The sequence below is a fragment of the Piliocolobus tephrosceles genome, chromosome 13 (genome assembly GCF_002776525.5).
Source record: "Piliocolobus tephrosceles isolate RC106 chromosome 13, ASM277652v3, whole genome shotgun sequence".
In the NCBI taxonomy this organism is placed as follows: domain Eukaryota; kingdom Metazoa; phylum Chordata; class Mammalia; order Primates; family Cercopithecidae; genus Piliocolobus; species Piliocolobus tephrosceles.
In genome coordinates, this window is record NC_045446.1 from 5,624,287 (window position 1) to 5,637,112 (window position 12,826).

Consider the following 12,826-nt stretch of genomic DNA (forward strand, 5'->3'; position numbering starts at 1 on the left):
TTTTTTTTTTTTTTTTTTTTGAGACGGAGTCTGGCTCTGTCGCCCAGGCTGGAGTGCAGTGGCGCCATCTCAGCTCACTGCAAGCTCCGCCTCCCAGGTTCACGCCATTCTCCTGCCTCAGCCTCCAAAATATCTGGGACCACAGGTGCCCGCCACCACACCCAACTAATTTTTTGTATTTTTAGTAGAGACGGGGTTTCATCCTGTCAGCCAGGATGGTCTCGATCTCCTGACCTCGTGATCTGCCCACCTCGGCCTCCCAAAGTGTTGGGATTACAGGCGTGAGCCACCGCACCTGACCATGCTTTGTCTGCTTTTCATTTGTTCCTGCAGCTGTATACCCTGAAGGTGAGGCCAGCCCCCTTCTGCTTCCTCTGGGGCCTCACCAGTGAGCGCCTCCTTGCCAGGGCTGGTTCCTCCCACCCTTCTGGGTGTCCCTCACATCTGGGGTCTTGTCTTCTTTTTTCTTTTTCTTTTCTTTTCCTTTTTTTTTTTTTTTTTGAGATGGAGTTTCACTTTTGTTGCCCAGGCTGGAGTGCAATGATCTCGGCTCACCGCAACCTCTGCCTCCCAGGTTCAAGCAATTCTCCTGCCTCAGCCTCCTTAGTAGCTGGGATTACAGGCATGTGCCATCATGCCCAGCTTATTTTGTATTTTTAGTAGAGATGGGGTTTCTCCATGTTGGTCAGGCTGGTTTTGAACTCCCAACCACAGGTGATCCACCTGCCTCGGCCTCCCAGAGTGTTAGGATTACAGGCATGAGTCACTGTGCCCGGCCTGTCACCCAGGCTGGAGTGCAGTTGCGTCATCATGGCTCACTGCAGCCTCTACCTTCTAGGCTCAAGCAATCCTCCCATCTCAGCCTCTAAGTAGCTAGGACTGCACGCATGCATCCCCATGCCCAGCTAGTATTTACATTTTTTGTAGGACAAAGTTTCACTATATTGGCCAGGCTGGTCTCAAACTCTTGGACTCGAGCGATGCTCCCACCTCGGCCTCCCGAGGTGCTGGGATTACAGGCGTGAGCCACGTGGCCTGGGGTATTGTCCTCTTATGGCACCTGACTGTGGTGGGCCCTGGGAAGGAAGGAGCAGAAGAGGGTTATCCTCGGTTTCCTGGATAGGAACTCAGTGTTGCGGAGGCCCCAGGGCCTGGCTGTGTTTAGGGACAACGGGAGCTGGGAGCCAGAAGCCGAGAGTTTAAACACCCACTGTCCTTCTCTGCTCCTGCTGCTGCAACCCAAGTTAACCAGCCAGGAGTGCTAAGAACCAGAGCAGGGTCCCCGTGCACACGGCAGGAGGCTCAGGGATTCTTCTTTTCTGTTCTCCCTTGGGAGCTGGGAGGAGCTTACCAGGCAATAAGAGATGGCACTGACCAGCCAGCTATTTTTTAAAATCCCTTTATTGTTTAACCATACAACTCACCCACTTAAAAAAGTGTACAATTCAGTGGGTTTTAGTGTATTCACAGATGCGTGCAACCCTCACCACAGTTAATTTTAGAACATTTTCCTACCCCTAAAAGAAACTCTGCGTGAAGCCAGCTGTTTTTTTTTTTTTTTTTTTTTTTCTGAGACGGAGTCTCGCTCTGTCGCCCAGGCTGGAGTGCAGTGGCCGGATCTCAGCTCATTGCAAGCTCCGCCTCCCAGGTTTACGCCATTCTCCTGCCTCAGCCTCCCAAGTAGCTGGGACTACAGGCGCCCGCCACCTCGCCCAGCTAGTTTTTTGTATTTTTTAGTAGAGACGGGGTTTCACCGTATTAGCCAGGATGGTCTCGATCTCCTGACCTCGTGATCCGCCCGTCTCGGCCTCCCAAAGTGCTGGGATGACAGGCTTGAGCCACCGCGCCCGGCCAGCCAGCTGTTTTTAAATTAGCAAAGTTATTTTGCATCCATTAAATATTTGTTCATGGTGCAAAATTCAAAAGGTACAGAAGAGCCTGCAGTCCAAAGAGACCCTGCCCCCATGACGCCAAGCAGGACTCCCCCGGCGGCATGGCCTCCTGTGGTGTGCTGCTTCTGTGTCCCCCCAGGGGTCATCTGTACACATGCAAGCATACAAGAGCGTGGACTTTGTTTTCCCAGCCGAAAGATAATTGTAGATTTACGTGCAGTTGTGAGAAATAGCACAGACCATTTATCCTCTGCCTGGTTTCCCAGTGCTGCCATCTTGCATGACTTCCGTGCCTATCATAAGCAAGATACTGATACGATCCTTTGACCTTATTCAGATTGACAAAAGTGTTTTTGTTTGTTTTTGAGACAGACTCGCTCTGTCACCCAGTGGGAGTGCAGTGGCACAGTCACAGCTCACTACAGCCTCAAACTCCTGGGCTCAAGCAATTCTCCCGCCTCGGCCCCCCGAGTAGCTCAGACGGCAGGAGTGCACCATCATGCCGGGCTGAGTTTTAAGTTTTTTGTAGAGGTGAGGCCTCACTATATTGCCTAGGCTGCTCTTGAACTCCTGAGCTGAAGTGATCCTCTAGCCTCAGCCTCCCAAAGTGTTAGGATTACAGGCATGAGCCACTGTGCCTGGGCTGACGTGTGTTTTTGTAAGCCCAAAACATAGCATCTGAAGAGTCAACATTGAACCTTGCCTTTTGCTACTAACGATGTGTAAAAGCTGGTGTTCTGAGCATTTTGGAGGCTCCCAGCTGCCGTGTGCACCCTACCCTGCCTTAGAACTCTACCGTAACCCATCTCCGGGAGGAGGTGCTGTTGTTTTCCTCATTTTGCAACAAGGAGGCCAAAGAACTGAGCATGAACCACTGGCCTGGGTCGTTCGGTCAGTAGGCCATGGGGCCAGGCCGTCCAACTCACGACCACCTTCTACTCTGCTTCCCCCGCACCCTGAAGTTTGTTCTGCTTCGAGGGCAGAGCTGTCACAGTGCTCTGTGTCTGAACAGCGCTCCTTGTCAGGCGTGGCTGGGCCCCCACTGGAGGGCATCAGGGTCCCCTCTCCTGCTGCGGTTGAAACTTGGCTATTTCAACCACTCTTGCCAAATGACCCTCTGAAAGGGACAGTCCATCTTTTCTCAGCAGAGGGCCACACTGGTAAAACTATCCCTGGCACCGTTTCTCTCCACCAGTCTAATATAGAGTAAAAATGGTATCATGTTGGGATCTTCATTTATATTTATTTTGTTATGAATGATGTCAAGCATCATTTTATGTGTTTAAGAACCTTTGGACCTGGCGTGATGGCTCGCAGCAGGAATCTCAACACTTAGAGAGACTGAGGTGAGAGGATCACTTGAGGCAGGCCAGGAGTTTGAGACCAGCCTGACCAACATGGAGAAACCCTGTCTCTAGTAAAAATTTTAAAATTAGCCAGGCATGGTGATCCCAGCTACTCGGGAGTCTGAAGCATGAGAATTGCTTGAACATGGGAGGCAGAGGTGGCAGTGAGCTGAGATCGCGCCATTGCACTCCAGTCTGGGTGAGAGAGTGAGACTCTGTCTCAAAAGAAAAAAAGAACTTTTGTCATTTTATTTTTCTCAGAAGGGTTTGTGCAAAGTCCTTCTTCTATTGGGTTGTTGATACTCTTACTCATTTGTGAGGTCTCTTTAGATACAGATAGACTACGGAAATTGGCCCAGAGCCTGCAATATATGTTGAAAATATTTGTTTCCCAGTTTTTTGTCTTTTGATTTGGGTTATGGTATGTTTTACCATTTATATGATGCAAGTATCAATCTCGGCTGGCGCTGGTGGCTCACGCCTGTAATCCCAGCACTTTGGGAGGCCGAGGCGGGTGGATCACTTGAGGTCAGGAGTTCGAGACCAGCCTGACCAACGTGGTGAACCCCCATCACTACTAAAAATACAGAATTAGCAAGGCGTGGTCGTGCGTGCCTGTAGTCCCAGCTACTTGGGAGGGTGAGGCAGGAGAATTGCTTGAATGCAGGAGATGGAGGTTGCAGTGAGCCGAGATCACACCACTGCACTCCAGCCTGGGTGACAGAGTGAGACTCTGTCTCAAAAAAAAAAAAAAAAAAAAAAAGACATCATCAGTCTCCTCTTTTATGGTGTGTGTGTGTGGGTGTGTGTGTATTTTTGTTGTTGTTATGCTCAGAAAGGCCTTCCCTACTCCGATCATAAAAAACAACTTATTTTCACACTCTCTTTCTTAATGTCCTCCCCCTCTCCTTTTACATTCACATCTTTAATTCTTCTGCGATATAATTAGATTTGATGAGCAAGGTGGGCATCCAGCTTGTTTCTTTGCTGTTGGCTTCTGGGTGGCGTGAATTAGTTGGGGTCTATCGGGAGGCAGAAACTCTATAAGAATTTGAACAGAGAAAGTTCCGTCTACAGGCTTATTACCAGGGACTGGAATAGCAGGAATTGAACAGTGAGGTGTACAGAGAACTCTAAGGATGCAGGAATAGGCCAGGCGCATTGGCTCACGCCTGTCATCCCAGCACTTTGGAAGGCTGAAGTGGGCGGATCACCTAAGGTCAGGAGTTCGAGACCAGCCTGGCCAACATGGTGAAACCCCATCTCTACTAAAAATACAAAAAAAATTAGCCAGGCGTAGTGACACATGCCTGTAATCCCAGCTACTCGGGAGGCTGAGGCAGGAGAATCACTTGAATCTGGGAGGCGGAGGTTGTAGTGAGCCAAGATGGCGCCATTGCACTCCAGCCTGGGCAACAGAGTGAGACTCAGTCAAAACAACGACAACGCAGGAATAGCAGAGGAGCTGAGGTGGAGCCTCCCCACCCCCCACCCTGGGCCGAGATCCATTCCTCATTGAAGAGGGCGTGGCTGTGATTCACTGGATATCTGAGACGCTGCCGAGGCACTGCACTGGTGGATCTTGCCAGAAATCTGCCCAGTGCAGATTTGGGCAGAATCTCAAACTGCCTTGGGATGTGGGAGAGAAACCAGGTCTGATCAAGTTCATGGGAAGAGGTGGAAACAGACCCCATAGGCTGGGGCTTGGGTAGCTGCAGGAAGCCCTTTCTTCTGCTTCACTGCCTGCTCTCTGCTTTGAAGCACCCTCCCCAGCGCCTGCAGTCTCGTGCCCTCCCGATGTTGGGGTCAGATCCTGAGAAAGAGCCAGGCTGGCTTTCTGGGCCAAAGAGGACCCTCCCCAGAAAGAGCAGGGCCCAGTGCTGCTTCCTAAAGGTCAGGGGAAGGGCCTGGGCACTCCCCAGAGGCTACTCAGCAGCCATCAGGATGGCCCCAGGAAGCAGGCCTTCTCGAGCCCATTTTATTACGTGATGGTATTATTTCATTTAATTTTAAATTTATTTTTTGAGACACAGTCTCGCTCTGTCGCCCAGGCTGGAGTGTAGTGGTACGATCTCGACCCACTACAGCCCCTGCCTCCTGGGTTCAAGGGATTCTCCCACCTCAGCCTCCCAAGTAGCTGGGATTACAGGTGCCCGCCACCACGCCTGGCTAATTCTTGTATTTTTAGTAGAGACGAGGTTTCACCATGTTGGCCAGGCTGGTCTCTAACCCCTGACCTCTGACCCCTGCCTGGGCCTCCCAAAGTGCTAGGTTGAGCCCATTTTAAAGATGAAGAAACTGAGACTGAGACAGGTGAATTCCTTCCCCGGCGATCCTGCTGCAGCCGGAAGGTGGTGAAACAGGACTTCACCTGGGTCCGTCTGGCGGGACAGGCTGTGCTCTCGTCCCACCCTGGGGGCCTGGGAGAACCAAGTCCCTCCAGGCATAACTGACAGTCCCCTTCCCATTACTCCGCAGGAGCTCAGATCTGGCTCTATCCTTTCCAGGATGGCCTTGGAGACCCATATAAGCCCTGCACGCTTTGGGAAGCTACATGTTGGGTTGGGGTGCCGTCAGTGGCCCTTGTGGAAGGTGCAGGCCTGTGTGGGTGTGTGGGCCCGGGCCCACACATTCCTTTGGAGGGCTGTTGTGTGCTGCCCGGCCCTGGAGGGCAGGTTCACATGGTGAATTTGTCTATTTACTATCTCAGCTTTGGGGCTGGTGCCAGCACAGGCCCTTGTGAAGGGGGTGCCGTTGTCTGGAGTGGGGCCGCGGCCCCTCCCTCAGTGTGGCGACCTCCGTGTGTGGGTCAGGGCTGCAGCAGGGACACAGGGCCCCTGAATGTTCGGAACAAGGGTGCCATTGCAGGAGTTAGACTGTGCGCGATGGAGAGAGGAGGGGCAGGAGGAAAGGTCAGAAGGAGGGTTCCTGGGAAGGTCCCTGAGGAGCCTGGTGAGGTGCTCACTGGTGTGGGCGACACTCAGGGCCTGTGGGGACATCTCTGCCTGCTGGGGGCCGGCCACAAAGGCCACTGACCGAAGTCCCGTCCCCGCCTTTGCAGCCCAGCACCCGGCCACACGGCAGGTACTGGGAAGGGCACGGGGTTCCTTCTGCCTCTCACTGAGACGACCTTCGGGGCAGGTGGCTGCTGCCTCCCCTCCCATCCCCAAGTTTTGCCAGCTGGCCAGAGGAAGGGGTCCTGGGAAGCAGGGGTCCAGAAGCCCTCCCTGCAAGGAAAGCCCAAGAGGTGTGGGAGGAAGGAAGAAAGTCCCAGGCTGGCGAGGCTCTGGCTCACCCTGGCTTGGCTCTCCTCAGATCCTGAACCCGCCGCCCTCCCCGGCCACGGACCCCTCCCTGTACAACGTGGACGTGTTCTACTCTTCCCACATTCCGGCCACCGCGAGACCGGACAGGTAGGACGTCGCGCAGCCCTGCATGGCCGCAGGGTTCCCGCCAGCCCGTGCTGGAGGGGCCTTATCCCCATGCCCCTGCTGAGGGGTTCTGGGGTGTAGCGGGCAGGTGCTGGGCCCTGCCTCTCTGCTCTGCCGACCCTGCTAGGCTGCCTCCCCACATGCACCCAGTGGGGACTGTGTGTTGGGTTCAGACACCAGCAGAGCCCCGCGTTCTGAGCTGCTCTTCAGCTTGCTCCTGTGGGGGTTACCTTTAAGCCGGGAGATGGCTATGGATTCGAGGGGCCGGGGACTTGGGCTCCAGGGTGCAACTGTATGTTTGAGGCCGGCTGTGGAACCCTAGCCATTGAGATGCCCCCTCTTGGTGGCTCGGTCCTCTTAGGACGGGACAAGTCTGTGAAGGCTGCTGCAGCACCCACTGTGGACCCCTAATCGTGTGACATCACCAGGATGATCGGGGCAGCTCACTTGCCACAGTGGCCTGTTTGAGCCCGGGAAGCCAGCGGGGCTGTTCAGCCAGACACCAGCCCCCGAGCTCCCCATGTCGGGGTCACAGGCCTCACCTGCCTGCTTGGGGAGGGGCAACTGAGAGTGTGGAGAAGTGGGACCCAGGTGTGCTGGTTCCCGCAGGGGCTGGATCAGAGCCTGGGAGGGGCAGGGTGAGCCTCCTGACCTCTAACCCAGCGGTGTTAGCCAACAAGGCCCACCTGCCAGCTGCACCAGGCCCCACCCCCAGGGGTGATGGGGTGGGTTGGGTTGGGCCTGGGCCAGGCCACCTCAGGGCCACACGGGCCTCATTGCTTGGGTCCCTGGAGCAGCAGGGCCTCCTGAGTGTGGTGCCGCCTGCCACCTAGTGGCCATTTCCACGAACTCCCAGGCCTGGCTGGGGAGCCGGAACTGCGGCCTCCATTTCCATCCCCCGCCGGGTCCGGCCACCTCCCTGATGCCTCAGTATTATATCAAACTGTCACAGTCTGTCCCCGCAGCCTTACGGACCACTGTCTCCAGAATGGTCACATCCACCCTGGGCAGGCCGGTCTCAGCAGGCCCCTGTCCCACCTCCTGCCTTTGCTCCCGCGGTCCTGCTCTGGGCCCCGCCGCCTGACCTCACAGGAGCTGGGCCCCAGGAGGAGTATCCTGCCGCACTTTTCTCAACACGAGGTGTTGGCTGCACCTTCCCACCCATTGCAAGCCCCTCTGTGACAGGACGGGGGCTCCTAAACACACCACAGTTCCGAGTCTGGACTCACACAGTGGGATGCAGTGTTTCTGGGCCACAGTTGGGTGCAGGCAGCCTCTGGGAGGATGGGAGGTCAGGAGCCATCTCACCAGTCAGGTTGCTTGAACTCAGGATGGGAGCATTCCAGGCCCATCGGTTGCTGTATTAGCCTGTTTCACGCTGCTAATAAAGACATACCTGAGACTGGGTCATTCTAAAGCAAAGAGGTTTACTGGACTCACAGTTCCACACGGCTGGGGAGGCCTCACCATCATGGTGGAAGGCAAGAAGGAGCAAGTCACATCTTACATGGCCTCAGGGAAGAGAGATCGTGAGAAGCAAGCGAAAGGGGTTTCCCCTTATCAAGCCATCAAGTCTAGTGAGATTTATTCACTGACACGAGAACAGTACGAGGGAACCACCCCCGGCATTCAGTGGCCTCCTGCTGGGTCCCTCCCACAGCACGTGGGGATTACGGGAGTACAATCCAAGGTGAGGTTTGGGTGGGGACGCAGCCAAGCCATATCCCTTGCCAACACTTACAGTAACGATGTTAGGGGAACAGCTGTCCAGTTTCCTGTGTTGTCAGGCACTGTTTTTAGCACTTTCCAGGCAGAATCTCATGTATCCTTCACTTTTGAAATGTGTACTATTTAATCCCTCACTTTTATTAATGAGAAACTTAAAGCTCTGAGAGGTCAAGAAAGTTCCTGGCCAAGGTCAGCTAGCAGGCTCTGGAGGCCTCGTTCTCCTCAGAGGCAGCCTTGCCGGGGCCCAGGCTTGGCAGGCTGCAGGGCAGGTGCGGGCATGCCCATGGTAGAGGGGCTGTTGAGGCTTAGACAGGGCAAGTGATGAGCCCCGGCCACACAGCAGGGTGGGTCCGGAGTCAGGCCTGCATTTTCTGGAGCTGGCCAGTGGACAGGCCTTTCCTGTTCACAGCCCCAGGGCTGCTGTGCCCACCGGGACGGATGTGCCTACCAAATCCCAATCCTCTGTGTGTGTCCCTTTCAGGCCCTACATCATTCGAGGAATGGCGCCCCCCACGACGCCCTGCAGCACCGACGTGTGTGACAGTGACTACAGCGCCAGCCGCTGGAAGGCCAGCAAGTACTACCTGGATTTGAACTCGGACTCAGACCCCTACCCGCCCCCACCCACGCCCCACAGCCAGTACATGTCGGCAGAGGACAGCTGCCCGCCCTCGCCCGCCACCGAGAGGAGCTACTTCCACCTCTTCCCGCCCCCTCCGTCCCCCTGCACGGACTCATCCTGACCTCGGCCGGGCCACTCCGGCTTCTCTGTGCCCCTGTAAATAGTTTTAAATATGAACAAAGAAAAAAATATATTTTATGATTTAAAAAATAAATATAATTGGGATTTTAAAAACATGAGGAATGTGAACAGTGATGGGGTGGGCAGGGCTGGGAGAACTTTGTACAGTGGAGAAATATTTATAAACTTAATTTTGTGAAACAGAGCTGCCATTCTTTTGCGCCCTGTGTGCATTTGAGTCGTGTGTCCCCGTGGAGCGAATGCTGACCCCCGGACCACCTGAGAGTCCTCCCGCACCCGGGCATTCTCCTGGCTGGCTCCCGCAGGGAAAGGCTGGGGCCTTGGGCAGAGGCGGCTGTCTCCCCTGGGCTGCATCTCTGAGCTGCAGGCCCGGCCGGCTTTATGTGCGTGTGGCCTGTGCCGTCAGAAAGGGCCCCGGGCTTGATCACACTGTGCTTTTTGTCTTCCTCAGATTCTTAAGTCTTTTTTTTTTTTTTTTTTTTTTTGATACGGAGTCTCGCTCTGTCACCAGGCTGGAGTGCAGTGGTGCAATCTCGGCTCACTGCAACCTTCGCCTCCAGGGTCAAGTGATTCTCCTGCCTCAGCCTCCCAAGTAGCTGAGACTACAGGCATGTGCCACCACACCCGCCCAGCTAATTTTTGTATTTTTAGTAGAGATGGGGTTTCACCATGTTGACCAGGATGGTCTCAATCTCTTGACCTCGTGATCCACCCGCCTTGGCCTCCTAAAGTGCTGGGATTACAGGCGTGAGCCACCACGCCCGGCTGATTCTTAGTTATTTTAAAAAGGGGACTGTGCCTTCAGTTTTCACTGGGCCCTGCAGAATGTCTGCCTGGGCTCCGGGCCCTGCCTGAACCTGTGCTGGCTTCCATCTGACCTCTCTGTGCCAACCAACGCTGCTGCTCTTCCTGAGGGCAAGGGGACCCATGACTGCGTGTTGACCCGCTGGATGGGGCTGCTGAGCCCGCTCTGCCACACTGCACCTGCCCCAGGCAGGGAGGGAATCCCTGGGTCCTCACAGGAACAGCCAGCAAGCCACGCCTGACACCTGCTCTGGGCCCACGCCTGCAGTGCTGGAGACGACAGGCAAGGCCTGGCCACTGCCTCTGCTGGGTCCCCAATCTGTGGAAGGAAACAGTAATCTAGGCATTTTCGGTGGGGAAGCTGAGCTGTCCTGGTGTCCTGAGGGCCAGGCAGGAACAGCCGTCCTCAGAGGGAAGGGAGAAAACGCACATGGCATCAGTGGAGAAGGGCTTGACTCCCCTCAGCATGATGAAGGGAGGTCAGAGAACAGTCCAGCTTGTTGCTGGGTGACAGTGTGTTTAATAATGAAAATACAGGCCGGGCGCGGTGGCTCAAGCCTGTAATCCCAGCACTTTGGGAGGCCGAGACGGGCGGATCACAAGGTCAGGAGATCGAGACCATCCTGGCTAACACTGTGAAACCCCGTCTCTACTAAAAAATACAAAAAACTAGCCGGGCGAGGTGGCGGGCGCCTGTAGTCCCAGCTACTCAGGAGGCTGAGGCAGGAGAATGGCGTGAACCCGGGAGGCGGAGCTTGCAGTGAGCTGAGATCCAGCCACTGCACTCCAGCCCGGGTGACAAAGCAAGACTCCGTCTCAAAAAAAAAAAAAAAAAAAAAAAAGAAAAAGAAAATACAGGACGGGCACGGTGGCTCATGCCTGTAATTCCAGCACTTTGGGAGGCCCAGGCAGGTGGATCACTTGAGGTCAGGAGTTTGAGACCAGCCTGGCCAGCATGGCAAAAGCCCGTCTACTAAAACACAAAAACTAGCTGGGCATGATGGTAGGCACCTGTAGTCCCAGCTACTTGGGAGGCTGAGGCAGGAGAACTGCTTGAACCTGGGAGGCAGAGGCTGCAGTGAGCCGAGATTGTGCCACTGCACTCCAGCCTGGACAACAGAGCAAGACTCTGTCTCAAAAAAAAAAAAGAAAAAGAAATACAAAATACAAATATCACTTTCACTAAAACAAGGGATGGAAGACCACAAAACAAACAGAAAACAACACAATGGCAGGAGTAAGTCCCTACTTATCAATAAAGACATTGACTGTAAGTAGGCTAAGCTCTCCAATCAAAAGAGTGGGCTTGGAGCGGTGGCTCACGCCTGTAATCCCAACGCTTTGGGAGGCTGAGGTGGATGGATCATTTGAGGTCAGGAGTTTAAGACCAGTCTGGCCAACATGGTGAAACCCCATCTCTACTAAAAATACCAAAACTGGCCAGGTGGTAGTGGCAGGCATCTGTAATCCCAGCTATTTATGAGGCTGAGGCAGGAGAATCACTCGAGGCTGAGAAGCAGAGGTTGCTGTGACCTGAGATTGCACCACTGCACTCCCACCTGGGCAACAGAGGGAGATCCTGTTTCCAGAACAAAAAGTGCTCGCTTTGGCAGCACATATACTAAACTTGGAACGATACAGAGAAGATTAGCATGGCCCCTGCGCAAGAATGACACGCAAATTCGTGAAGCATTCCATATTTTTATGCTCATCACCACTGGCCATCAGAGAAATACAAATCAAAACCACAATGAGATACCATCTCACACCAGTTACCATGGCAATCCTTAAAAAGTCAGGAAACAACAGGTGCTGGAGAGGATGTGGAGAAATAGGAACACTTTTACACTGTTGGTGGGACTGTAAACTAGTTCAACCATTGTGGAAAACAGTGTGGTGATTCCTCAAGGATCTAGAACTAGAAATACCATTTGACCCAGCCATCCCATTACTGGGGATATACCCAAAGGATTATAAATCATGCTACTATAAGGACACATGCACACGTATGTTTATTGCGGCACTATTCACAATAGCAAAGACTTGGAATCAACCCAAATGTCCATCAATGACAGACTGGATTAAGAAAATGCGGCACATATACACCTTGGAATGTATGCAGCCATAAAAAAGGATGAGTTCACATCCTTTGTAGGGACATGGATGCAGCTGGAAACCATCATTCTGAGCAAACTATCGCAAGGACAGAAAACCAAACACCACATGTTCTCACTCATAGGTGGGAATTGAACAATGAGAACACATAGACACACAGGGTTGGGAACACCACACACCGAGGCCTGTCATGGGGCGGGGGGAGGGGGGAGGGGGGAAGGATAGCATTAGGAGATATACCTAATGTAAATGATGAGTTAATGGGTGCAGCACACCAACATGACACATGTATACATATGTAACAAGCCTGTATGTTGTGCACATGTACCCTACAACTAAAATTATCATTAAAAAATCAAATTAAAAAAGAGTGGATGAATGGATCAAAAAACAAGACCCAACCATCTCCTGCATACAAGAAACACTTTACCTATAAAAACACACATAGACTAGGCCAGGCACGGTGGCTCACACCTGTAATCCCAGCACTTTGGGAGGCCGAGGTGGGCGGATCATGAGGTCAGGAGATCGAGACCATCTGGCTAACATGGTGAAACCCTGTCTCTACTAAGAATACAAAAAATTAGCCAGGTGTGGTGGCGGGCACCTGTAGTCTCAGCTACTCGGGAGGCTGAGGCAGGAAAATGGCGTGAACTGGGGAGGCGGAGCTTGCAGGGAGCCAAGATCACACCACTGCACTCCATCCAGCCTAGGACACAGAGCAAGACTCCATCTCAAAAAAAATAC

General features: G+C 53.6%; 1 protein-coding gene and 1 non-coding gene across 2 annotated transcripts in view; both read left to right on the forward strand.

The window, feature by feature from the left end:
- The window catches only part of LRP5 (LDL receptor related protein 5), a 20,875-nt gene extending 11,675 nt beyond the window's left edge, over positions 1 to 9,200 (forward strand). The window contains exons 7-8 of the mRNA XM_031936703.1: positions 6,554 to 6,651; positions 8,879 to 9,200. Coding sequence (XP_031792563.1) covers positions 6,554 to 6,651; positions 8,879 to 9,140 — 360 coding nt within the window. The 3' untranslated portion in view covers positions 9,141 to 9,200. The remainder of the gene's footprint in view (positions 1 to 6,553; positions 6,652 to 8,878) is intronic.
- A 2,361-nt stretch (positions 9,201 to 11,561) lies between these two features.
- LOC111522513 lies at positions 11,562 to 11,668 on the forward strand. Its single transcript, XR_002725271.1, has one exon. It is a non-coding gene; the product is annotated as a U6 spliceosomal RNA (small nuclear RNA).
- The last annotated feature ends 1,158 nt before the right edge of the window (positions 11,669 to 12,826 follow it).